Raw genomic sequence first — 24,120 nt, 5'->3', positions numbered from 1 at the left:
TTAATTCTCCCATCATACTCATTTCAAATTTGTCAGTCATCATTTTTGAGAACTTATCACAAAGCTTTGGATCGGTGGAACCGAAAATAATATCATCTACATAAATTTGAACAAGTAGGATATGTTCCTTCTTTTCAAATTTAAACAATGTCTTATCCACCGAACCGATGGTGAAATCATGTTCTAATAAGAATGCGGTTAGCGTATCATACCAGGCCCTAGGTGCTGCTTGCTTTAGACCGTATAAAGCTTTGTTGAGCCGGTATACATGGTTTGGAAATGCAGCATTTTTGAAGCCGGGTGGCTGTTCAACGTACACTTCTTCACGTAGATCACCGTTCAGAAATGCACTTTTAACATCCATTTGAAAAACTTTGAAGTTTTTGAAAGCAGCAAATGCAAGAAAAATCCTAATGGCTTCAATCCTGGCTACAGGAGCAAAAGACTCTTCAAAGTCAATGCCTTCTTCCTGTTTGTAACCTTGAGCCACTAATCTGGCTTTGTTCCTCGTGACCAAACCGTCCTCATTGAGTTTATTTCTGAATACCCATCTTGTTCCTATGACCGATTGATCTTTCGGTCTGGGAACTAAGTACCAGACTTTACTACTCTCAAACTGGTTTAGCTCTTCTTGCATTCCCAAGATCCAATCCAGATCTGACAATGCTTCATCTATTCTTTTCGGTTCAATCTGGGATATGAAAGCAGAGTTAAAATATCCTTCCAGAAGTTGACTCCTAGTTCGAACAGGTTCTGAAGGGTCACCTATAATTTGCTTAGGAGGATGTTTACTATTTCTTCTGAGATTCAGTTCAGGGGTGTCTACCAAATTACCGGTAACTTGACCAAGGCTAGACATGTCGGTAGGTTGACCGAGATTGTCAGACCGACCGACTTCCTCGGATTGGACCGAAGTGTCAGCTTCCTGTTGTGGAGCAGCTTGATCCGGCTGGGTATCAATATTACCCATTAGGTCATGGACAAACCGCCTGAAGACCGGAGTCTCATCTTCACTGTCAGAATGAATATCATTATTTTCAAATCTGTTGTGTAGATCAAAGCATGAAGCAGTGTTGCTTTCAACCGATTCATCGAAAACAACGTGAATTGTTTCCTCCATGGTTGCAGTTCTATCATTATATACTCTATATGCTTTACTTACTGACGAGTATCCTAGCATAATGCCGGTATCGGTCTTTGCATCAAAAGCAGTAAGTGGGGTTTTACCATTTATATGAATGTAACATTTACAACCGAAAATCCTGAGGTACTTGAGTTTAGGAACTCTGTTAAAATAAACCTCATACGGTGTTTTGTTGTGAAATCTGTTTATTAAAGACCGGTTTTGTGTATGGCATGCAGTGTTGATAGCTTCAGCCCAAAATTTCTGAGCAATGCCGGAGTCGGCTATCATGGACCGTGCGGCTTCCTTGAGTGTCCGGTTTCTTCTCTCGGCCAGGCCATTTTGTTGAGGAGTCCTAGCACTAGACAACTCGTGTCTAATGCTGGATTCATCAAGATATGCAGTTAATGTACCATTAGTAAATTCGGTACCTCGATCACTTCGAATGCTATTGATGCGAGTTGATTTTTCATTTTGCAACCGCTTGAGAAGTGTGATCAGGTTTGATACAGTTTCACGTTTAGATGGTAGAAATATCACCCATGTATATCTAGAATAATCATCAATAACTACCATGGTGTAAAGCATACCGCCTAGGCTAATGACCTGAATCGGTCCAAATAAATCCATGTGAAGAAGATCTAGACATCGGCTAGATTGAATATTTCCATTACTTTTAAAAGATGACCTAGTTTGTTTACCCATCTGGCATGCTGAACAGACCTTATCCTGGTTAAATACTATATCAGGAATACCTTCAACTAGCTTTTTACCGCGAATGTAGTTTAAGGTTTTCATGTTTAGATGATTTAGTCTCTTATGCCATAGCCAGGTTTGATCAGTCTTAGCTATCATGCATATAGGATATTCTATTCTTGTTCTCCAGTCTACCTTATAGATGTTACCTATCCTATTTTCGGTTAGTAGTACAATACCTTGAGAGTCCTTAACTAAGCATGCATGTTTAAGGAATTCTACCGTGTATCCGGCATCACACATCTGACTAATACTAAGTAGATTGAAGCGTAGGTTTTCAACTAAGAGTACATTATCAATAGTTAGATTACCATGGACAATCTTACCCTTGCCCACAGTTTTACCTTTTGAGTTGTCACCGAAGGTAATTAGCGCACCGGTTACTGATCTGATGTCGATTAGCAAATTGCTATTTCCGGTCATGTTCCTGGAGCAACCGCTGTCCAAGAACCATTCGGAGTTTCCTAGCCGTTTCTTTGGATCCTGCAAAATGTACATATTTACAACTGTTTGGTACACACGTTTACTTGGGTCCACATGCGATTAGTCCCTTAGGTATCCAAACCTTGATGAACCGGACAGTTTTCTTTGCTAGGGTTTTAACTGTCCTTTTTACACTTGGTCTGGTGTATTTCGGTTTTCCTTCAAATGGCCTAAATGGAGATGGTCTTTGGTTCGGTGTTCTATAGTTTGACCTACGTGGTTCAGGAAAGTCTTTCTTATATTTGAGAATTTCGGCTTTTCTTTTCTCAAGGTCAAGCCATGAATCGGTTGGGCCAACATAATCGTATTTTAGCTTCTCTTCCCTATAATATGCGGTTTCCTCTTCTTCGGCTGTCCAGGTGCTCTTAAGAAATTTTATAAAGGGAAGGTTTCCTTTTGTAAGCCTTGCTTTCTCTATGGGTTTTCGGTCTTTGGAGCTATTCCCTGTGTATCTAAGACCACGCTTACAACGAGGATGCCTATAGTGTTTATTCATATCCTTTACTATATCGCTAGATCTTTTATAGGCGGCCATCGTATATTGAAATCGGGCATTCTCTTCCTCGGTTAGTTCTCTAGTCGGTTCACTAGGTTGTTCGATTTTAAGATCTAACTCGGTTTCTAGGGTGTGGGTATCATCAGGTTGTATGACTTCCGGTTCGGTGATGATAGGTACCTCTGGTTCTATTGGGATAGGTACTATGGGATCGGGCTTGATGTTGAGGTGTTTAGGTAACATGGTCAATAGGTTCTTATATTCTTCTACCATGTCATTCAATGCTTCATATAACTCATCTTTAGTAAATTCATCATAGGGAGAGTCAAATACCTGTTCCTCATTGGCCATGAGGCACGTGAGTTCATCGTCACTGTCACTGCGAGCCCATAGACTTCCTCCATCGTCGGCTATCAGTGCTTTCGGTACCTCACTTCCCTCACCGGCTTGTTGATAATTGTTTCTGTCATTTTGATATTCCGGTTTCTGGGTATCCCTTCTTGGTTTCCTGCATTCCCACTTAAAGTGACCCAAACAGTTACAGTTGTAGCATCGTATATTGGATTTGTCACCATAGTAGTTGTTTGTCGGTTGGCTCCTTTTCATGAACCTCCTAAACTTCTGTGCGAGCATGGCCATGGCGTCCTCAGTAAACTGTTCGGCTGTTCTGACAGGTGCAGGTGCAGGAGCCGGTATCGTTGCAGGTGTAGGTACAGGAGCAGGTACAGTCGGTTCTGTAGATGTGATTAGTGCTCTGGTTGATGTTGAGGCTGAGACTTCCTCTTCGGTTCTAGATTTCATTTCGAACTCGTATGCCTTTAGATCTTCGAATACATCGTATAGTTTCATCTTACGTAGGCTCTTTGATTCCCTCATTACCATTGTCTTTATATCCCAGGCACTTGGAAGAGATCTCAAGGCCTTCATAACTACCTCTTTGTTCTCATACTTTTTGCCCAGAGTGGCTAGTTCATCTAAGACACCAGTGAACCGGTCACTGTATTCCTTCATAGTTTCTCCTGGTTTCATTTTGATGCTTTCGAACTTCTGTGTAGCCATCATTATTTTGTTCTCCCTTGTCCTTTCATTTCCTTCAAAGATCTGGATGACCGTGTTCCATGTCTCCTTCGCAGTTTTGCAATCTCTGATCTTGCAGTATGTGTTTCTGTCTACGCTGTTGGAGATCCGGTTTCTTGCATGGTTATCCAGATTGTTTCTTCTCCTATCATCAGCCGTCCATTCTTTTCTGTCTTTATCAATGACTATCGGTCCTTCGGTTAGAACGGATTCCATTTCATCATCCAAGGTGACTAGATGCAGGTGCATGCGTGCCTTCCAGTTGGCAAAGTCATCACCTTCTAGCATTGGAGGCCTATCCTGATACATGTTTGCTTGAGTATTGAAACTAACTGCTCTGATACCAATTGTTAGGATCTAGGTCGCCGCTGGTGGACCGGGGGTTGGACCGGTTAGCGGTTCTCACTCGTAGGGTGGTGGTTAATCCGATTAGAGATTAACACCGGGGTTTCAATACTACACAACCTGTCACAAACCCTTGAACCAGGTTCAAGCGCGGAAGAGGTTTGCTTTCAAGTTGAAGCGGTACACGTGTATGATAGGCGGAGTCGGTTTCGGATGATGGAGATTTGAAGAATGGTGGGTCGGTTTCGGTTATCTGGATATTCGGTATGGTCAGTATGGAGTCGGTTTGGAGCGGTATGGTTAAGTTAGTCGGTTATGTAATGAAGCCAACAGAAAGTAAATAACGCAACAGATTTTATGGATGTTCGGAGATAAAACTCCTACGTCACCCCTTCCTCTCGAAACCGCGAGAAGGATATTCACTAAGGAATACAAGTACAATTCGATCGAGACTTATTTCCTGCTCGATAACACTCTTACAATTCACACCGAAATTGTAGCACACACACTTAAGATTTAGCACTTAGGCTTTCTTAGAATACCACACTGTTATCACTTGTAGTAAATGCTCTCAACGCTTCACTTGTCTGGCTTAATGTCCCAATGTTTGTCCCGCATTTACTCTTCTGCAACTGCCTCCTTTTATAGGTGAAATATGCCAACGGTCATATTTCACTGCCTTGAATCTGATTGGCTGATCAGAGGTGCAGTGATTCAGTGTCTCAGACCTGCCGGTCGTCTCCTCAGACCTGACGGTCAATCTCAGACCTGGTATCCTATTTCAGACCTGCCGGTCTGTAAAGCAAACCTGCTGGGTTTGTCTTTTACTCAATGTAGGCACTGTCTGTTTGGACAGTTGTCTGTACTTTGAAGATTTTCTTTCTGGCTTATCCCGAAGTAGAAGGATCCGGTAGTACTGTTTTCTGCAGCCTACAGTCTTTCCTCAGACTTGCATGGATATGGAAGTATTCAGTCTGTTCCTTTGGTATCATTCTAAACAGATACCCAAAGTGTCTTCTTGTACTAGCCGGCCACTTGACTTGGCCGAATATCTTTTGGTAGTGAAGTAACCGGACTTCTTCCGGTTATTCTTGTCTTGTGGATAATCGGCTGTTTGATGGATCTGGTGTTTAGGCTTTGGCCGATCCTTTGTGCGGTCACGTTCAGAATGCTTTTGATCGGTATAGTGACTTGACCGGTAGTGACTTGACCGGTTCGGTTTCTTCAGTTGGTTTTCTTTTGTTCATCCGGTCCGGTTCCTTGTTCCTGCGTGGGAAGTTTGTTTAAGTTAGGTTTATTCGAACCGGTCTTGAATTTATCTAACATATGGTTATGTTTAAAATATATTAGTATTTATTAATTATTTATGAGGATTGTACGTGAATATTTATTATAATATAATAAATAATAATTGAAATGTAAATGTATATATTAAAATTATAATTATAATATTTATAAAAATAATAATTTAAAATATAAATAATAATGTAAATATATACATCAAAATATAAATAATATAATTTATAAAATAAATAATTTAAATATTTTAATAAAAAAAAATTCATTTAAATATATATATATATAATAATAATAATAAGTTTAAATATAAATAAATTAAAAAAATAAAAATAAATAAGAAAGCCGAGTTTGAATAGTAAAATAGGTTATTTTGGAAATTAATGAACAAAGTAGGTTAGTTTGAGAAGTTAACGCTTAAACCAAATTCTCTATTTTGTTAAAAATGAAAGAGATGTCAGCCTATTGTCCTCTGATAAAATATCTGATAAAATATTAAATACTTATTTATTCTTTATTAAAATTTAAAATATTATTACAGTAAATAAAAGTTTATAATAATTTTTTATTTCAAATATTACTATAAATAAAACAAAATGTAGATTGAATTTTCAATTTTTATTTACTTTCAGTTTTAATTCATGTCTAATTTAATTTTTTATATATAAAATGAATTTGATCGTGGAGTAAAAATGATTTTTTTTTTTTTAAAAAAAATTAAGTTAAGACAGCTAAACAGTTTTAAAAAATCAGTTAAACAATCTTTAATAAACAACTAAAAATCAATCAATTCTAGAAAAAAACTCAAACAAATTCACATAAAAAACAAAATTTAAAATATATCAATTTTTAAAACAGTTAAAAAAAACTGAAAGTAAAATATAAAAAAAAATCAGTTAAAAAACTGAAAAAAAAAATAGAAAAGAAAAATCAACTGCAGTAATAATATGATCATATTATAGGTAAGAAATTAAATGAACAAGTTACATCACTATATATAGTGCATAATATATTATTGCAATGTTAACTTAAAAAATGGTTGAAATGATTTCAAACCTTCTTGTCACATAATATGTATTTTATAAAATAATCTGATAATTGGTATATATATATATATATAATGACTCATTATTCCTTGAAATAATAATGCCAAATGAAACAGCCCCTAATAATTTCTTATACCCAATGAAAAATAATAATATTTAGTAGTTCAAACTAAGTTTCTAAGAGTAATGTTTTATCGTTGTATTTAAACAATTTTTTCATTTTTAATATAAATGTACATTTTTAAAAATAATCTTTTAAATAAAATAATTCACTTGGAGAGATACTAATAGTTTTATTAATCGAGATAAAAATGCTTCCCTAAAATATCAAGTCACAATAATTTTCAATTAAAAATTAAAAATTACTTTAAATCGAAACGCAAATCATGAATGAAGTCATACTAGTTTTATTTTGAAAATAAAATAAAAAAATAAATACAAAAGTGTTAATGAAAGAAATTGGACTATGCGGCCTGCGGTGGAGTGAAAAGTGGAAGAAATTGGGACCAGCTAATTTGAATGAAATAACACAACCTCCTTATATTACAGCTAGCTATACATCTTCATTACCCCATGTTCTCATCAATTGAATTTGATTATGATATCACACTACTTTACTTTCTCATTTATTATTTTCCTTTCATACAACCAACATTGTGGACAATTCATTCATTTTCAAATAATATAAATACTTTTTTTTATATAATATATATATATATATATATATATATATATATATATATATATATTATATATATAATTCTCTATAGAGTTTGTTTGATCATGGTTAATTATTTGAAGGATTTTGTCTAACAAAATATTGTTAATAAAAAATAGTTATTTGATTTAATTGGTTTAATTATTAAAATATTTTTTATATTTAATAAAAATAAAATAGAGATATTTTAGTATATTAATAAATAATTTTTTTTTCCTATTTTAAGTTTAGAAAAATTGAAACAATTGTAGCTTTCATTAAAAATATATATTTAAGTGAGAATCGAAATTTGAAACGTTTAATCTTTTAAATTTTTTTTTTCACTTAACCAAACCTAAGCTAAATGTTAATATAGCATTATATAATTAATTAAGATTTCAAAACTTAAAAGTTTATAAATGCAAAATCTATTAGTGTGATACTGATACTATTTTTTCATTACAAAACATGAAACCTAGATTCTTATTAAAACCTTCTTTTTTTTTTCTTTCATTAAACTGCATATTGTATATTAAATGAAGAATCTTGCAAAGTATAGTATTCAAAACAAAATGAATGTAGATTAAATAGTATAACAAACAAGTTTAATAGCATTCCTTGGAATTCATGACAAATGAAAATCTTGATTAAGTGAAAAATTCCAAAAAATATCATCCACATTGACTTGATTGATTATCTCCAATCCTTTTCAAAGCAACAAATTAATAATCCCATATCAATAGCACTAGCAATTTTCATTAACCCATATACAAGTTTGCATTTCAGTTATAATAGAATCAATAAAATTCATAGATTTTGAAAAAGTAAATAAAGTATATATATTACATTCATCTTGATGATGTAGTAGCAAACAATGTTTTTAGATTAACAACAAGGTCACTAAACAAAAAAATAACATATTCTAATATTTGTATCTCATTATTCATTTTACATATAAAATACCCACTTTTAATATATATATATTAGGAATATCATGCCATGCAAAAGAATTTGCCATATTCATTTAGGAAAAATCACTCTACCAACTCAACTACACAAAATTGTCCATTCATTAAAAAAATGATTTTTTTTAAGATGACCCGAATGCGAAAATATAAACTCACGACATTGTGAATATGAGTTCTCGCAAACAAAAAAATGTCCTATCAAGCTTCAACTACGTACATGAGTTGTGCGGATGAAAATAAATATGAGAAATAATTTAAGCAACGAAGTTATAACGAAAATAAGGTCATAAACCTAATGTGACCTGCCATATTTGTAAAAAAAAATAATAAATTAAAAAATTGTCATGTTCGGGAATTTTTTTTTGTCTCGAATATGCCATGTTCGAAATATTTAATATATATTTTTAATTTATTTCTTAGTATTTTTTTTTCTCTTAAGTAGTGATAATTCACGTTAAGATTGAAAGATCCAAACCTTCCTTTTCATAGAGGATCGAACGTGATCAAAATGTTAGAGATTCGTGACTGCTTTCGTTCCCAATTTCGTTGTTCACTATCCCGACTTCATAAAGATATACTAGTTTAAAAAACAATAATAACCAAGATTTTATTTATTTGATAAGAATTAATATTTTGTATTTTAAGAACATAAATAGAAGGAAGGTTATAGAAGAATGTGTATTTAAAGTAAAAGAAGAACCAAAAATAGAAACCATTAGAAATAAGTGCTTTTCCTTCCTAATATACCCTCCCCGGTTTCAATCGCTCTTCTTCAGTGGAGAAGATCATACATAATATTGTTATTATAAAAGCCGCGTGGAAACCAGAAAAGCACGGTCGGCCTCATCGCCACCCTAACCGCAAAACGTGGCCGCTCTCTCTTTGTTGCGATTAGGAATGCTTTCACTTGTCGGCCATTCTTCTCCTTCTTCTTCCACAGAAGCTGAAACCCTAAAGAAACCCAAACCACCATTTGAAGAACCCACCAGACCTAATCACGTTTTCTCTCATATCCCTCCAACCCGAACAACCCTTCTCCTCTTTCTCATCCTCCTCCAATTCCTCCTCATCCTATACATAATCCATTCTCCTCAAACCAACCATTCTCCTCCAATCCCATCGCCAATCCACGTCGCCGCCGATTCAGACTGCCACGCCCGTCGGATCTACGTCTACGACCTCCCCACCATATTCAATCACGTCTTCAAAGAAAGATGCGACGAATTAGATCCCTGGACAAACAAGTGCGATGCGTTTCTAAACGACGGATTAGGTGCATCCGCCGCCGACGATGTTGCCGGGATCGTCCCGGAAGAGGTTCTTCCGGCATGGTACTGGACAGATCATTACTGGGGAGAAGTTATTTTCCATAATCGGATGTTGAATTACAAATGTAGAACCATGGAACCCGAATCCGCTACAGCGTTCTACATCCCCTTTTACGTTGGATTATCAGTTGGAAAACTATTGTGGGGGAATTACAGCGCTAAAGAACGCGATTGGAGTAGTTTAATGATGATGAATTGGGTTCAAGATCAGAAATGGTGGAAGAGATCTAATGGTTCAGATCATATCATAATGTTAGGAAGACTAACCTGGGATTTCCGTCGTTTAATCAATTCCGACAATGATTGGGGAACAAGTCTTCTTCATATGCCAGCAATGAGAAATATAATACGTATCTGCGTTGAAAGAAATCCATGGGATCATCTAGAAATCGCTGTACCTTACCCCACCGTATTCCATCCCCGAACCGCCGCAGATACATTATCTTGGCAGAATTTTATCCGAAATCGGAATCGGACAAGCTTATTCACCTTCGTCGGCGGCGCTCGTCGTACAATTCAAAACGATTTCCGAGGATTATTACTAAATCAATGTTTAAACGACTCCGGCGGAACTTGCCACCACGTGGATTGCGCTCGTTCGGGATGCGTTAACGGAACGACGAAGATCATGGAAGCGTTTCTATCATCGGATTTCTGTTTACAACCGAGAGGAGATGGGTATACGCGGCGATCGGTTTTCGATTGTATGTTGTCTGGTTCGATTCCGGTTTTTTTCTGGACTAGGACTGCTTATGAACAGTATGAGTGGTTTATGCCATCGGATCCGAGTAGTTATTCGGTGTTTATTGATCGGCGAGAGGTTAGGAATGGAACTTCGATAAGGAAGGTTCTGGAAAGTTACAGTAGAGGGAGAATTAAGAGGATGAGAGAGAAAGTGATGGAAAATATTCCGAATTTTGTGTATGCGAATCCCGGCCGCCATGGATTGGGTACGGCGGCGGCGACGGTGAGGGATGCTTTTGATATAACTGTTGATGGAATTATGAATAAGTATAAGGATCATATGCAGAGAGGAGGCAGAGGAAGAAGAAGAAGACGGTTACAAAACGAAGGCTAACCCTAATTTTCATTTATTTGTATAATATTAATATTATTATTCACTTATATGTGATTAATTTAGTTAAATATATATAGATAGAATAATGCATAGGTTGTAATAAAATTACTACTCTCTTTTTATTATTATTTATTATTATTATTTTTGTTTAAGACTAAAATTCATAAATAAAATAATGAGTAACAATAAAATAATAAAATGATTCTTGACGTTTTTTTCAGGAGTCACAAAATTCAAACCTAACCCTAGGTGATAATAATAATAAATTTTTATTGTTTTTTTTCATGAGTGTAACATTTTATTTATTTATTTTTTATTGAAATTTGTTAATGTTTTAATTTTTATGGTTGAATGGTTAAATTGGAGTGAATTGTAATCTCGAAATTTTTATTTTGAATATCATAATTTGAGTTTCTTTATTTTAACGTTAGATTTTAAACTTTATAAACTTATTATATATGTGATATTTATAAATAAATAATTAATTTTAGTAATTTAATTACTAAATCTTAGTGAACTTAGAGTTTTAATTATTGATTATATGAAATTCAGTGTTTTTCTTTCATGAAATTCTTTAATTAAATTAGAAATAAGGTACAATATAATAGATCATAATTTAAATGTATTTAAAATCGATAAGACAAACTTGATTACATATAATTTTAAATTTGTAATAATAAAGAGATTCAAATTATGAGATTTGAAATAATATATACGTGTAATTTCTCATAAAGAAAGAGTTTCAATTTGACAATTATAATATTTTTTATTACACTATTAAAATTAAAAGTAATAATGTTTTGGGAGTGAATAGAAACTTTAGAAAGAGACTAAAATTTATTGTCTTAAAATAATTTATATAGTCAAACAGGCCTTAATTTTTGAATTCAAAAGACGAAAAGGCTCTCTTCTCCCCGTTTCTATCCGTTGATGTTTGTTTAAGCATATATATATCTCTCTTTATCTATCTATCTCTTTCGTGAAAGAAGAAAGAAGAAAATAGAAATGGCGTCAAACATTGGAATGATGGATTCTGCTTATTTTGTGGGTAGAACAGAGATCCTGGCCTGGGTGAATTCGACACTTCATCTCAGTGTATCCAAAGTGGAGGAGGTTTTTTTCTCATTTTTCTTTTGCCCTAATTTTTAATTTTATCTGAAAGATATGCCCCCTCCTCCCCCTAATCTCTTGTTGTTTATCGATCGATCGATCGCAGGCATCTTCTGGTGCCATTTATTGTCAGTTATTGGACTCTGCTCATCCAGGAATGGTTCCGATGCACAAGGTCAATTTCGACGCCAAAAATGAATATGATATGATCCAGAATTACAAAGTTCTCCAAGACGTCTTCAACAAACTCAAACTAACAAAGGTTCGTTCTTAAATAAATCATACATCTTTTTGGAATTGGAATCATCATCATCATCAAGTCCCACTAATTAAACTTGTTGGAAAACAACAGCATGTCGATGTCAACAAACTAGTCAAAGGACGTCCCTTGGATAACCTAGAGTTCATGCAATGGATGAAGCGTTATTGCGATTCCGTAACTGATGATGGTGTTCTGCAAAAGTAAGTATTTTTTTTCTCTATTCATTCTTTCCCCTATTGTTATTTATATAATTCATCTGCTGCTGTGTTTCTTCTCCTTTTCATATCTAAATCTTTGATGGGTCAATCTTTGTTTGCTCCTCCTTTCCCTTGGTGGGTGGATATGCATTTCATAAACTAATAGATAATATTCAATTGTTGTATCAATGCTAGTTACAATGCTCAAGAGAGACGAGAAGCTTGCAAAGGTGGAAAAGATGTGAGCAAAAAATCATCAGCACCTCAACATCAGTCGTCGACCAAATCTTCAACAGCTACTCCCAGGACTCGTAAGAATGATTCAAACCAACAACAACAACCCATCATCAACAACAAGCCTTCAAAAACAAATTCAAATTCAAGTGCAGGACCTGCACATGATGGACAGGTTTCTTTCTTCTTCTTCACTTATCTTATCTTGAGAAGAGTATCTATCATCATCTATCTAACTTCATTTTTATGTACAGATTACTGAGTTGAAACTTTCAGTTGATAGCCTGGAGAAAGAAAGAGACTTTTACTTTGCAAAGCTGAGGGACATTGAGATCGTATGCCAGTCCCCAGAGATTGAGAACTCACCTGTAAATTCTTCTTCCACATTTCATTCATTCATTTCTCACTTGCATTAAACTTATTTGGAGAAATTGAAATTGACAGACTGATGACTTCTTTTAGGTTGTTGAAGCAATAAAGAGCATACTATATGCTACAAATGTCAGTGAATCAGTTGTTGAAGAAGCTCAAGCCATGATAGCGAAACACCACAAAGCAACAGCAGCGGTTGATGGGTTGAGTCCGATTCAAGAGGAACCAGGATCTTTGCCAAAGTTAGATACCCAGAAGAGGAAAAGCATTGTTAACATCGAAGTTGATGAGACTGCCAACACCACAATGTCGCCAAGACAGAGGATTTCTGATGATTCTTCAGATGTTCACTGCAGTGGATCACCTCTTGTGGCATGAGGAAACTAAACGCATCATAATACTTCAAAAACAAAGTTCAATTTTTATTATACTACTACTACTACTACTAGTAGGTAGTGATGAAGATAAATTGGGATCACTTACTCTAGTGATAATGTTTTAGAAGCCTGTGTGACATTCTAGAAAACCTTAAACGCCTTTTATTTACTGTCACAAAGAAATTATTTGTTTTAAATTAACAAAAACTCATTTGTGTGAATTTCCCTTAGTTTTTGTGTTCCTTTTCTTAACCAAATCAATTATAGTGGATGTTTCTTTTTGAAGAACCACATCAATACCAGCTAGCTGTGTATTAGGGTTGGTGGGATTTTGAGGTTGATGCAAGCAAGACCCATTTGAAAGCTTTTTATTCATTGGGAAAAAAAGTGATGATTGAGGATATTTTTATATTACAATCATCAAAGTTTACAAAAGATAAAACAACAAACACAAGTGCAAAAGCCATAGAATCAGACAGCATTCAAAATACTCTAATTGTTGACTTCGAATTTTCTTCCTCAGTTTCAACTCTCAATGTTTCTCCAAATGTTTAATTCGTGAAAGAACAACTACCCTTGCAATATTTCTAGAAACCACTTTGGATGTCAATTCATGCTCACATTAATCTTTACAACCAAATTCAACTTATTCCCCACTAGCAATAAGAATTCTATTGTCAAAATTGTAACTTTATTCCCTACTAGCAAAAAGCTAAGAAGAAATATATTCCCCATCTATTTATTTATGCTTAAGCTACCTTATATGTTTTAAGCAACCACACAAGTGATCATCAATTTTCCTTTCTCCCCCATATACAAAATTTTCACTTAATCACCACAAGAAGGCATTCATGGGTGCCGCGCTATCTCGAATGTTAAGCATGTTGTTCGCGAAGAAAGAGATGAGGATTCTTATGGTTGGTCTCGATGCTGCTGGAAAAACTACCATTCTTTATAAACTTAAGCTTGGAGAGGTCGTCACCACTATTCCCACCATCGGTATTTCGTTAATTCTATACACGATTCTTCTCCTATGCTATGTTGTTTCGGCTAATAACTCTAAATTGAAAGAATATGTACATCTTAAATTGAAGGGTTTAATGTGGAAACAGTGGACTACAAGAATGTGTCCTTTACAGTTTGGGATGTTGGAGGACAAGACAAGGTAAATTTAATTTATATATAAAACGAAAATGAAACAAACAATCATTTCTGATAAGAAAATCACATTTGATTTTCAATCATAGATAAGGCCATTGTGGAGGCATTACTTTCAGAACACACAAGGTCTCATATTTGTTGTGGATAGCAACGACAAGGATCGGGTTCACGAGGCAAAAGACGAACTCCATCGCATGCTAAGCGAGGTTATTAATAAATAGAGTTGTCGCGATTCATTATTTTCTATTCAATACATGATGCTTTTCATTAAGACTATTAAGTACTCATTTCAAAATTTGTTCATAGGAGGAATTAAGGGGGGCAACAATTTTGGTATTTGCAAACAAACAGGACCTTCCAAATGCGATGAGCATTGCTGAGATCACTGATAAGCTTGGTCTGAATTCTCTGCGACATCGACGATGGTAAGCTTCATTATAGAATTTGTATTACACAAACACGCATAAAAGAAATCTCGATCCCTTCTGAATGCATCAAATGTCGTAAATTGATCACATTCCTCCTTCGAGATACCAAATTGTTTCTAAATCTTGATCTGGTAGAGAAACCTTCAATGAATATTGAACCTGGGAACAGACCCTTTCAATGACTTTTTTTATGATAATTTATACTTTGATAGGTTCATCCAGGGCACTTGTGCCACTGCTGGCCAGGGACTTTACGAAGGTCTTGATTGGTTATCCAGTAATATCTCAATTAAGGTAATGCAAATTATTTTATTAGCAAGAAAAATAAGATGGTAATAAAAAATCATTTAACTTGAAAATTAACCTAATATAAAATCATTTTATGTATGATTTCATGAGTTATCATAAGAATGCTAAAAATGATGAAACTTGTGACATTTTTTAAATGAAAGTTTATTCTCTCGAGAAAACTGGCACAATCCTATCTCAACTTATGACATTTTTAGTGGGTTATTTTTTTTTTATCAAATACAATATTACAAATTTTGTGATCTTATGCATAACAGATTTGACCTCATTTTATCTCAATGACCCATTTTGATGATCAAAACAGGCATGAGTTGGAATTGATTGATACAACTAGTATTGGCTAAAGCATCATATGGGGAAACAAGGAGTGATTTAAATATGTGTTTCTTTCATTTATCTGAATTAAGATTCCTAATTTCCTATTCCTTTCTAGCATGCATATCTGGGAACAAAATAGCTTGATTCTATACAATTATCATCATCCATTATACAGAAAACTGATACAATAAACTCATTAGCTTATTTGATTGTGCCCCTATTTAAAATCACTTTTGTTTCTGAATCTGGATGACCAAATCATTTAGAAATCTGGCATAAATGGTGTTTCAAAATGAAAAAACTGAGAATTTGAACCAACAGAATGATTACTTAAAATGGACCCTTTTAATCAAAATTATTCGAATCCCATTGCTATATAATATGGGGTGAATAATAAAAGAAAGAAAATTGTTCTATAATTCGGTGTTAATTAATGATGTCAAAGTGAATCAATCTAACATATTACATATGAGCACCTAAACAACAAACTTTAGAACACAAGACTTACAATTTTAAGGACTTGGCGATTTTCATGCCCAAGCTCAAGCTAAAATTGATGGTTGTCGAGATAAATATCATGGTTAACCTTCCACAATGCGTTTTAACTGGAGCGCAGCTGCAACCACATTACCTCGTGTGATTATGCCAACCTAATTCATCATGGGAAGTCACAAAAGTTTAAACAATTCATCTCTAAGAAGGGAGATTAAAGAGTTTTTGCAAATTCTGAAGGAAGTCTATTAATATACCAATTTTCCATCACCATCCACAACTGGTAATCTGCGATAATTTGTTTCAAGCAGTATACTGCAATAAAAAATCACATTATTTTAATCGTACTAGATATATTCAGAACAATACAAAAAAAAAAAAAAAGAGATTTGGGGAATATATGATGACCTTGCAGCATCCTCCAAATTGGTGGAATCCCGAACAACAATTGGTGCTGGTGTCATCAGATCTCCGACCAATTTCCCATTGGTTTTACTGAGCAATTTCTGTACTTCATTAAATGTCTGCACAAGATGCCTAAGCTTGATTAGGTTATTCGTGGAAAAAAGTAGAAGAAGGCTACCTGCTGTTTCCAACAAGTCTTTCTCAGGGGAGGGGAGGGGAGCAGTTAAAGATCAAAATACCAATTCAAGGATCCAAGTAACAAAATCCATGAAAATCCAGATTGCTAACCTAAATTTTTATGAATAATATAACCTTGTTTGTGGTGCAATTCCAATAACCGGGTTATTTGGGGTTCTATTACTATCATATTAAATATATTTAAAAGAATTTAAGATATTTTGGATGATGATTTGAATGATGAAAGAAATGGTTATTGGGTATTTAAGATTAATCTCAAATAACCCAGATCAATCAAGACCCTAATTTAATAGGTAGGAATAAAAAGAAACTTGCTATTGTTTCTCAAGTTTATGGTGAAAGTCACTATCGTTAGAACTATGGAGAAACCGATGGTATCTTAAGTGGTAAGAGTTTTGAACTTGCGAGAAAAAAGGGAAAAAGGATATACATTCTAGACAAGAGACAAACAAACTTGAGCCAAAAACTTTGTTTCCATCAAACGAAGTATTATTTCTTAGCGTATATGTTGTCACATACTTTCCAAGTGCTATCAACTTCTGGGAAGATATCTGTATCAGTCACTCCACCACCTTGAAACAAATGCAGAACAACATTTAGAATGTATGTATAGTGATCTCAGGTTACAATGAAGAAGCAAAGACCAAAGAGTTAGGAAACATCCTTAAGGGAATACTGATACATTTAACAGAAAGGAAATAAAAGAAATGAACCATGAAAGATACAATCATGAAGTCTAGTAAAGTTGCTGGTAAAGGCGGACCTCTTTGTTGAATAGCCAAATATACAAGGAAAGACTCAAATTTAACCATTCGAGTTACTTGTCCTTAACCAGGAAGCATAATAGCACAATAAATTATGGATGAATCGAATCCTTATTTAATTTTCCTGTTGTTTTGCCTTCTGGCTTTGGGTTCAGAACTTTTGGAGTACAGGCATAGGAGTACTCTCAAGAGGATTAATGAGACCCTAAATGTGTTTACAAGACCTCATTAAAACTGCATGTATCTCACACCTGCTAGTTATGCCATGGCCACAACTTAATTTGAATAGGCTACACTCCCTTTTTTTCATGTTCATCATGATCCGGAAAATTCAAGTTGTGTTTGTCAAAACAAAAAATAATCAAGAAAATAATATGATCATGATTGGAAAAAAAAAAATATCAAATTAAGCAAAAAATACACTATAATCTGGATCATGATCAAGAAATTAATTTGTATACCAAATTAAGCAACAAAATCACACTATAATCCAGACCATGATGCAAAAGATAATCTAGAATCGCTTTCAATTTTTAACTTTGGCGATTTTTCAAAAGGAACATGATTGTGACTAGGCTCAATATGTCATGCTATTCAAACAGAAAGATGCAATATGCCCTGCTTGTCAAACAGAGAGAGGCAACATGAGACTCATGCAAATATGTTCTACCCGAACACTTCAATCCTGAGCCAAAATGGTTGGAATCTCAAAAAATCAATTAAGCTATAGCAACTAGTAGCAGAGCATAAAACGACTCATGATTTAGAGCACTACTGACATAGGGTTCTGTGAAAAATAATTATCTAAAATGATCTATCTCGTAATTAAATGTACCTGATATGGAATCCAATGCCAATAAATCATAATCTGAAACTAGACCAACCTGCAGCAAGAGAGGAATGTCTCAACTGTCAGTCTCAAATCTCATGATTCTCCGTATACCACAAGCTCATGTAAGAAAAGTCCAGGACTGATGCAAATAACTAATTTGCTGTCTTCTGATATCATTTCTAATTCAGGAAATAGTAAGTTAAATACTTCAATTGTACGACTTGATTAGCTGAAAACACCGTATACAGACATTGTTTCCCAGCAATACCACATATTTACCGTGTAAAAAATCATCTTTACACTTACAGAATATGTGTGGACAGACCAAAAAACTACGAAAAATTCACCTTCATCTAGTTGGTAATCTTTATTAAAAATAATGACCAAAACCTCTACAAATATTCTGACTTGGACGCCTGATTTGCTTCTTCAATTTTATCTATCATTTCCCATCTATTTATACTTGTGTAATCAGCTATAAACTATCAGCATAAACAGTCCCACTGAAATCTAATTTGTTAGCCATTGCTTCATCCCCATCCTTCAGTTCTCAAATAGGTAACAGCTGAATGTAATTTACTAGATTCCAGAGTACCACTGAAGTAAAACACACACACACATATGCATACACAATTGTTCTTTACTAATATAAAATTTATGATTCAAAGGTGACCATGTGATGCTAAAATGACGAATATCCATTTTTGTTCCTAACTTTAAAAATAACAGAACCAAATCCATTAAGATCTAAGAAACCAAGATCCCATAATGGGCAAAATCAATATCGGGTATAGATTTAGTAGAGTAGTGCTCTGAATAAGAATATACTTTACCAGTTTCCAGTCATCGTCAATCACAGGAAACCCAGTAATCCTGTTCTCAACAAGCATTTCTAGTGCTGTATACAAAGACAAATTGTCATAAAAAGATGCTACAAAATTACCAGGAATAAACCCAAAGAATTTGTATACCTTCATCCACAGTTGTTGTAGGTTTGACTACATGTAAGTCCTCTCTTACTGTCATGAAGTCACCCACAGTGTAGACCTCCTCTTTTGGCTGTAGAAGAATCAAGCCTAAGATAAGGAGGAAAGTAAATAGCATGCAACGGAACAGAGAGAATGCTTCAATAAGATCTTTACTTTTTGAGAAAGTCATATCTGGCTACAACAGAACAAGTAGTAAAGACAGAGAAGCAGTTGATGGTATTTATAAAAAGGTATAGCAATGGTTGTAATGATTAATGAGAACCAATTCTCAAAAGTCCTAATTGTTGAATTAATCACAACAATGAGGCTACATGTTTCATATTTGGTATAAAATTATGTTGTAATGATTAATGAGCACAGCAGTGGTCTATCAAGTCTTCATGAAACCGTATCTCCAAGAATTACTTCCCACATCAAGCAAATCCAACGTACCCATCAATTAATTCCATGAAGAAAAGTAAAATCAAACCTCTGAGACGGAGATAAATAGAAACACTTATATCTTGTGGCTTTTATCACCCTTCCGTTTACAGAGGTTACCCACAACAGTACTAATGGATCCATAACAAACAAGTATCGGTTCCCAAAACTAAATTATTGATATAAAGATATAACTCTTAATTATGAGATGTTAGGTTCCCATATAGCTTATGGTAATACAGGTTACAACTGAAAAAGGTTCCATCTAATTCTTTCTTTCCTTCACAAAGGCTCTTAACCTTTATCAACTTCTTTTTCTGGATTCTAGAAAGCTAGCAAGACCCCTCATAGTCATGGCCCCCCCACTTCAATTTAGGGCGTTCTTATGAGACCTTTGGTCTCTTAGGCAAAGCTACCTTAGTGGGTTTCTTAGCCTTTATCAGCTGATTGTCTATAATATGTACAATGACCTTCCATTGGAAAGAAAATAGTAAATTGGAAAATATTACTGATCTTCATCCTGTTTATGTGATCAACAACAGCTTCTTGATAGGAATGCCTCACATACTCTTGCCATCTGTTGTAACTTGTAAGGCATATCAAAATAAGGTGTTAAGAGGCTGGTGGACTTCAGCTGAACTTTAAGGTTGAAATTGATTTCATAGCTTCCAATGGGAATACAAGCGTTCTTGATTCGTTACTTTATATTATATTGGTCCTTCAAGGCAACCAAATGAAAATAAGAGAACATTTTTTTTATGTAAGGGAGATATTACAACTTTATGATCCATAGCATGTCTTCTTGCATGGAGGGTTTTGGAGCACCGCCAATTGATGGCACTCAGTAGATCATTGTTTCAACTTGACTGTTGCTGAGATGTTGTAAAAACAGGTATACAGAAAAGTAAAGATGCTATCAAACTTCCATTGTCAATTCTCATAGTTGGTATTGGAGTTGAATTTACAGAAACATAAATTTTGGATGCCAACGGCAGAGGAAAACTTGAAGGATTTAATGGACAAGTTGCATTATGCAATATTATCCAATTCATTCCATACCAAGATATGCATAATGGAGTCAATTTATTGTACATACATGTCTTCCATATATATTACTGACAAAATAAGAAGAATTCAATGACAAGAACTCTACCATTTTTTGTCTATGATAGGAGCAAAGATAAAAGGACATGTGACTTTCCACCTTCGGACAATCCATGAGGACAAGGATATCAAAATGGGAAAAACATTGTTTGGAAATTGGAATTGAATAGTAGGAAAGGAAAGGGTTAGTGGTAAATTAGTAAATAAAGTAGATGACAATCTTATAAATAATGAATGTCAAGGGCATATAACTACATGGATTAGGATGTTGTAATGAATGAAAAATCCAGTTCTCCACCACTCCCTCCATCTCTCCTTAATTCTGTATGTTCTTTTCTTTAGGGTTTTTCGTGATAAAAAAACAGATTGATGGCATAGATCCTTTGGGAATTCACTCTTCTCTAAAATATTGTTCCTTTTAGTTCTTGCTTCTTATTTTCTTGTAACCTGTGAACATACTTTGTGTTCACACCACTTCTCAAATAAAAGTTGACCAAAAAAACTAATTAAATAAATATAGACGACTTTGGAGAGGTTTCTTCTTAGGGGTTTGGTTACACTCACGCATCACTTTTCTTGTAGTTTCAGATGCAAAATTCTCTCAAACGAGTATCATCCGCATTAGGAAAATGAAAGAATTTACCATTAGTAACAATAGCAACTAAATGTTTCAGATACAGCATATCCAAATAGCCAGCTGCATATTACACCTTAGACTTTCCAACCTTCATACACTGCCAATGAGCTACTACAGTATCCAAGACTTAGGTTTGTTGCTTGAATTCCTATGTCAGACAGCTCTTATTTCCTCTCAAGCTTTGTTTACTATAACTGTTGGAAGCAATTTTCCAACATATCAGAATCTAAACTTAAATATTGGAGGTTCTACCCAGCAAAAAAAAAGTAACTAGACTTTCAGTTTCTAAAGTAAATAACCTTGGGAATATAAAATGGAAAAAAAAATAGTTGTATCATGTGTTTGCATGTCCAGCCACACCAACTTGTTGGTAATCTTAACCAACACTTAAAACCTGAAAACGGTAATTTAGAAAAGTGTGTACTCCTCTATAGTTCCAATTTATGTTGTGGAATTTTTGGGTGGATTGAAAGAAATGTTTTTGATATATTATTTTCATGATAGGTAATACCTATTTATATAATTGCGGGATTTCATTTTTCTCAATCAAATGAATCAAAATATTATAATTTCCTCAAATAATATAAATTAGAATTCCTAAAATATTTAACGATGTAGAAATAAATAAGAGAATAGAATAAAACAAACTTAGTTTGACTATTTCTACACTCTACTCAAACCATGCAATATATTATTCAAACCAAGGAGACCATTGATTGACTTGATTTATCCCAAATGAAGATGATGGGAAGTACTTGATTCAACTAAAAAATGAGTGGCTTTGAGAAGAATTGACAACAGATGGTTGATGTCAAGACTCTTACAAAGAAACGTCGTGGAGTTGTATGCAGGGCGGCTCCCACTAGATTGACGTAGTCGGGACTGAAATATTGCAACAGTGCGACACAATGTCCGGTGATGCCAAAACTAAATGAGTGGTTTTGAAGAAATACTTTGTGGAGGCCCAGAGAATGATTTTTTTTATAGTTTTTTTCTTTATCATTTTTTTACAGCTCTCCAATTTTTTTAACAACCGAATTAAAATAAATACTAAAAGTTCAGACAAACTCTAGGACCCAAAACATATCCTTTTCTGAATATTAACATGTCATTGCAACCAAAAACTTGTAAATAAAAAAGAGACGAAGATTGACAATTCCGTGTAGTAGGTGAGGTCTGCGTCAACATCAATGTCTAGGGTGACATGATCTTGATGGTGATAATGTTCGAATGTCGGAGAGTGAGATGATGACGTCGAGTTTCTTTTGAGAAGACATTAGAGTATGTTTATGGTTGATAGACTTCACTAGATTTAATCAAACAAGAAAATCACAGTTTCTAGCAAACAATTATGCTCAAAAAGAATAATAAAACTCTTATTAATTGTTTTTTCTTCTCTTGAAGAACAATATTACTTTTTCTATTCAATACTTTGCTCTATAATCTATAAAATATAGAGGCAACTGTTGAGGCATCAAGGAAGAGTTTATGTTTGGTTTATGTAAGGATAAAAATATTATCAACAATAAAATTGGTAGGACTATTAGAGCTCCAGCAATAGAGATAGACATCCTCAAGAACAGAAGGTCTTCTAGGATATCATGTGAAATATTTTGAATGGATAGAAAAATATATGTTTTTGATATGCTATTCTCATGATAGATTACTTATTTATAAAATTGTAGGAATTAATTTTTCTCCATCAAGCCTAAAATATCACAATAATTTATTATAATTTTCTCAATTAAAGTAAATTAGCATTTCTAAAATTAATAGACAATTAAAGTTCTACCATTTCTACATATCCTTAATGGGTTTAGGATAATTCTACAGAAATGTAAGATATTATTTGTGAAAACTAAAAATGCAAATTTGATATGAAATTGTGAAATAGTTAATGAATTGATCAAGATATGAATTGCATAACATAACAAACAGTATTGAACATTCAGTCTTCGAAACAACAAAAACAAGAATTAAGTATAGAAAAGAAGTAACAAAGGAAATCAGAAATTGGAAAAATTGACTGACCAGCACGGAATTGGGGGTTAGAGGGAGTCCAGCTGATGCCGTGAGTACTAGGTATCCACCACGGCCAAGTGTGGGATGGAACCAACGGGAAGGGAGTAATCTATGGTTGTGGAGGGGAAGGGAATGCATGCGATAAGGGAAAGCGGCGAAGGAGGAGAAAGAAGAAACTGAAGCGGGCGATGAAGAAGAAGAAGAAGATGGAGAGCTTAGGATAGATAGGGCTAAGGATTCAGGCGGAGAAAGTGAGGTAGCCATTTTAGAAGGTGTAGAGAGAAGGACGAAGAAGAAGTTGCAGAGCAGATAGCGATCGATTTTGATGGCGGAGATGGAGATTCATCCACAGTTCACACACCCCAAGACTAACCGCCCCTTGTTTCATATTATTATTAATAATAAATTATTTATATGTTTATTTTTTTAATTTCAACTTAAATATTTTATTAATATTTTTTAAATATCATAAATGTATAATAATAAACAAAATTAATAAAAAAAAATTTAAATTTTAAAATTTCAGCATTTAATATATATTTAAAATATTATTTATATATAAATATTTTAGATAAAATTAATATTATTCAAATCTAATTAATTTAAAATTGATTTTAATTTGTAAAAAATAAGTTTAATTTTAAAATTAATGTTAACATATATTTTATTCCCACACAACCATTTAATTGACTATAATCTTGTAACTCACACTTTTTCATATACATTTTTTATGTCTTCGGGAAATTACCCATCAACCTTAGTCGACCGCAATCAATGACACGTCTCTTATCTCTCG

General features: G+C 34.1%; 4 protein-coding genes across 4 annotated transcripts; 3 read left to right on the top strand and 1 right to left on the bottom strand.

Annotated features, from left to right (window-relative positions):
• Positions 1 to 9,113: 9,113 nt before the first annotated feature.
• LOC124928053 (xyloglucan galactosyltransferase XLT2-like) lies at positions 9,114 to 10,821 on the top strand. The gene has a single exon (XM_047468586.1). It carries the CDS (start codon positions 9,185 to 9,187, stop codon positions 10,691 to 10,693), a length of 1,509 nt encoding a protein of 502 aa, XP_047324542.1. The 5' UTR covers positions 9,114 to 9,184; the 3' UTR covers positions 10,694 to 10,821.
• An 810-nt stretch (positions 10,822 to 11,631) lies between these two features.
• LOC124926945 (microtubule-associated protein RP/EB family member 1C-like) lies at positions 11,632 to 13,394 on the top strand. Its single transcript, XM_047467279.1, has 6 exons — positions 11,632 to 11,806; positions 11,910 to 12,065; positions 12,156 to 12,265; positions 12,458 to 12,671; positions 12,751 to 12,864; positions 12,959 to 13,394. The coding sequence occupies exons 1-6, from the start codon at positions 11,699 to 11,701 to the stop codon at positions 13,244 to 13,246; spliced, it is 990 nt and encodes a 329-aa protein (XP_047323235.1). The 5' UTR covers positions 11,632 to 11,698; the 3' UTR covers positions 13,247 to 13,394.
• Positions 13,395 to 14,026: 632 nt separating this feature from the next.
• LOC124925368 (ADP-ribosylation factor-like) lies at positions 14,027 to 15,705 on the top strand. The gene is made up of 6 exons (XM_047465353.1): positions 14,027 to 14,244; positions 14,340 to 14,410; positions 14,493 to 14,612; positions 14,713 to 14,831; positions 15,047 to 15,128; positions 15,448 to 15,705. Exons 1-6 carry the CDS (start codon positions 14,097 to 14,099, stop codon positions 15,451 to 15,453), a joined length of 546 nt encoding a protein of 181 aa, XP_047321309.1. The 5' UTR covers positions 14,027 to 14,096; the 3' UTR covers positions 15,454 to 15,705.
• An 84-nt stretch (positions 15,706 to 15,789) lies between these two features.
• Positions 15,790 to 23,692, bottom strand: LOC124925367 (CBS domain-containing protein CBSX1, chloroplastic-like). The gene is made up of 8 exons (XM_047465352.1): positions 23,334 to 23,692; positions 19,124 to 19,211; positions 18,986 to 19,050; positions 18,156 to 18,204; positions 17,076 to 17,128; positions 16,362 to 16,477; positions 16,211 to 16,268; positions 15,790 to 16,111 (listed from the first exon to the last, which is right to left on the bottom strand). Exons 1-8 carry the CDS (start codon positions 23,586 to 23,588, stop codon positions 16,043 to 16,045), a joined length of 753 nt encoding a protein of 250 aa, XP_047321308.1. The 5' UTR covers positions 23,589 to 23,692; the 3' UTR covers positions 15,790 to 16,042.
• Between the last annotated feature and the right edge of the window lie 428 nt (positions 23,693 to 24,120).

The sequence above is a fragment of the Impatiens glandulifera genome, chromosome 2, assembly GCF_907164915.1.
Source record: "Impatiens glandulifera chromosome 2, dImpGla2.1, whole genome shotgun sequence".
Lineage (NCBI taxonomy): Eukaryota > Viridiplantae > Streptophyta > Magnoliopsida > Ericales > Balsaminaceae > Impatiens > Impatiens glandulifera.
This window is presented reverse-complemented; position numbering and strand designations above follow the sequence as displayed.

What these genes read in the sequence shown, in the direction of transcription:
- LOC124928053 (XM_047468586.1), top strand. Translation starts at nt 9,185, where the DNA reads ATGCTTTCACTTGTCGGCCATTCTTCTCCTTCTTCTTCCACAGAAGCT.
- LOC124926945 (XM_047467279.1), top strand. Translation starts at nt 11,699, where the DNA reads ATGGCGTCAAACATTGGAATGATGGATTCTGCTTATTTTGTGGGTAGA. An exon ending in GTGTATCCAAAGTGGAGGAG is followed by an intron (nt 11,807 to 11,909) that starts GTTTTTTTCTCA and finishes GATCGATCGCAG; the next exon opens with GCATCTTCTGGTGCCATTTA. An exon ending in GATGATGGTGTTCTGCAAAA is followed by an intron (nt 12,266 to 12,457) that starts GTAAGTATTTTT and finishes TATCAATGCTAG; the next exon opens with TTACAATGCTCAAGAGAGAC.
- LOC124925368 (XM_047465353.1), top strand. Translation starts at nt 14,097, where the DNA reads ATGGGTGCCGCGCTATCTCGAATGTTAAGCATGTTGTTCGCGAAGAAA. An exon ending in CACCACTATTCCCACCATCG is followed by an intron (nt 14,245 to 14,339) that starts GTATTTCGTTAA and finishes CTTAAATTGAAG; the next exon opens with GGTTTAATGTGGAAACAGTG. An exon ending in TCCATCGCATGCTAAGCGAG is followed by an intron (nt 14,613 to 14,712) that starts GTTATTAATAAA and finishes ATTTGTTCATAG; the next exon opens with GAGGAATTAAGGGGGGCAAC.
- LOC124925367 (XM_047465352.1), bottom strand. Translation starts at nt 23,588, where the DNA reads ATGGCTACCTCACTTTCTCCGCCTGAATCCTTAGCCCTATCTATCCTA. An exon ending in TACAACAACTGTGGATGAAG is followed by an intron (nt 19,051 to 19,123) that starts GTATACAAATTC and finishes CTTTGTATACAG; the next exon opens with CACTAGAAATGCTTGTTGAG. An exon ending in AATTTGGAGGATGCTGCAAG is followed by an intron (nt 16,269 to 16,361) that starts GTCATCATATAT and finishes TTTTTATTGCAG; the next exon opens with TATACTGCTTGAAACAAATT.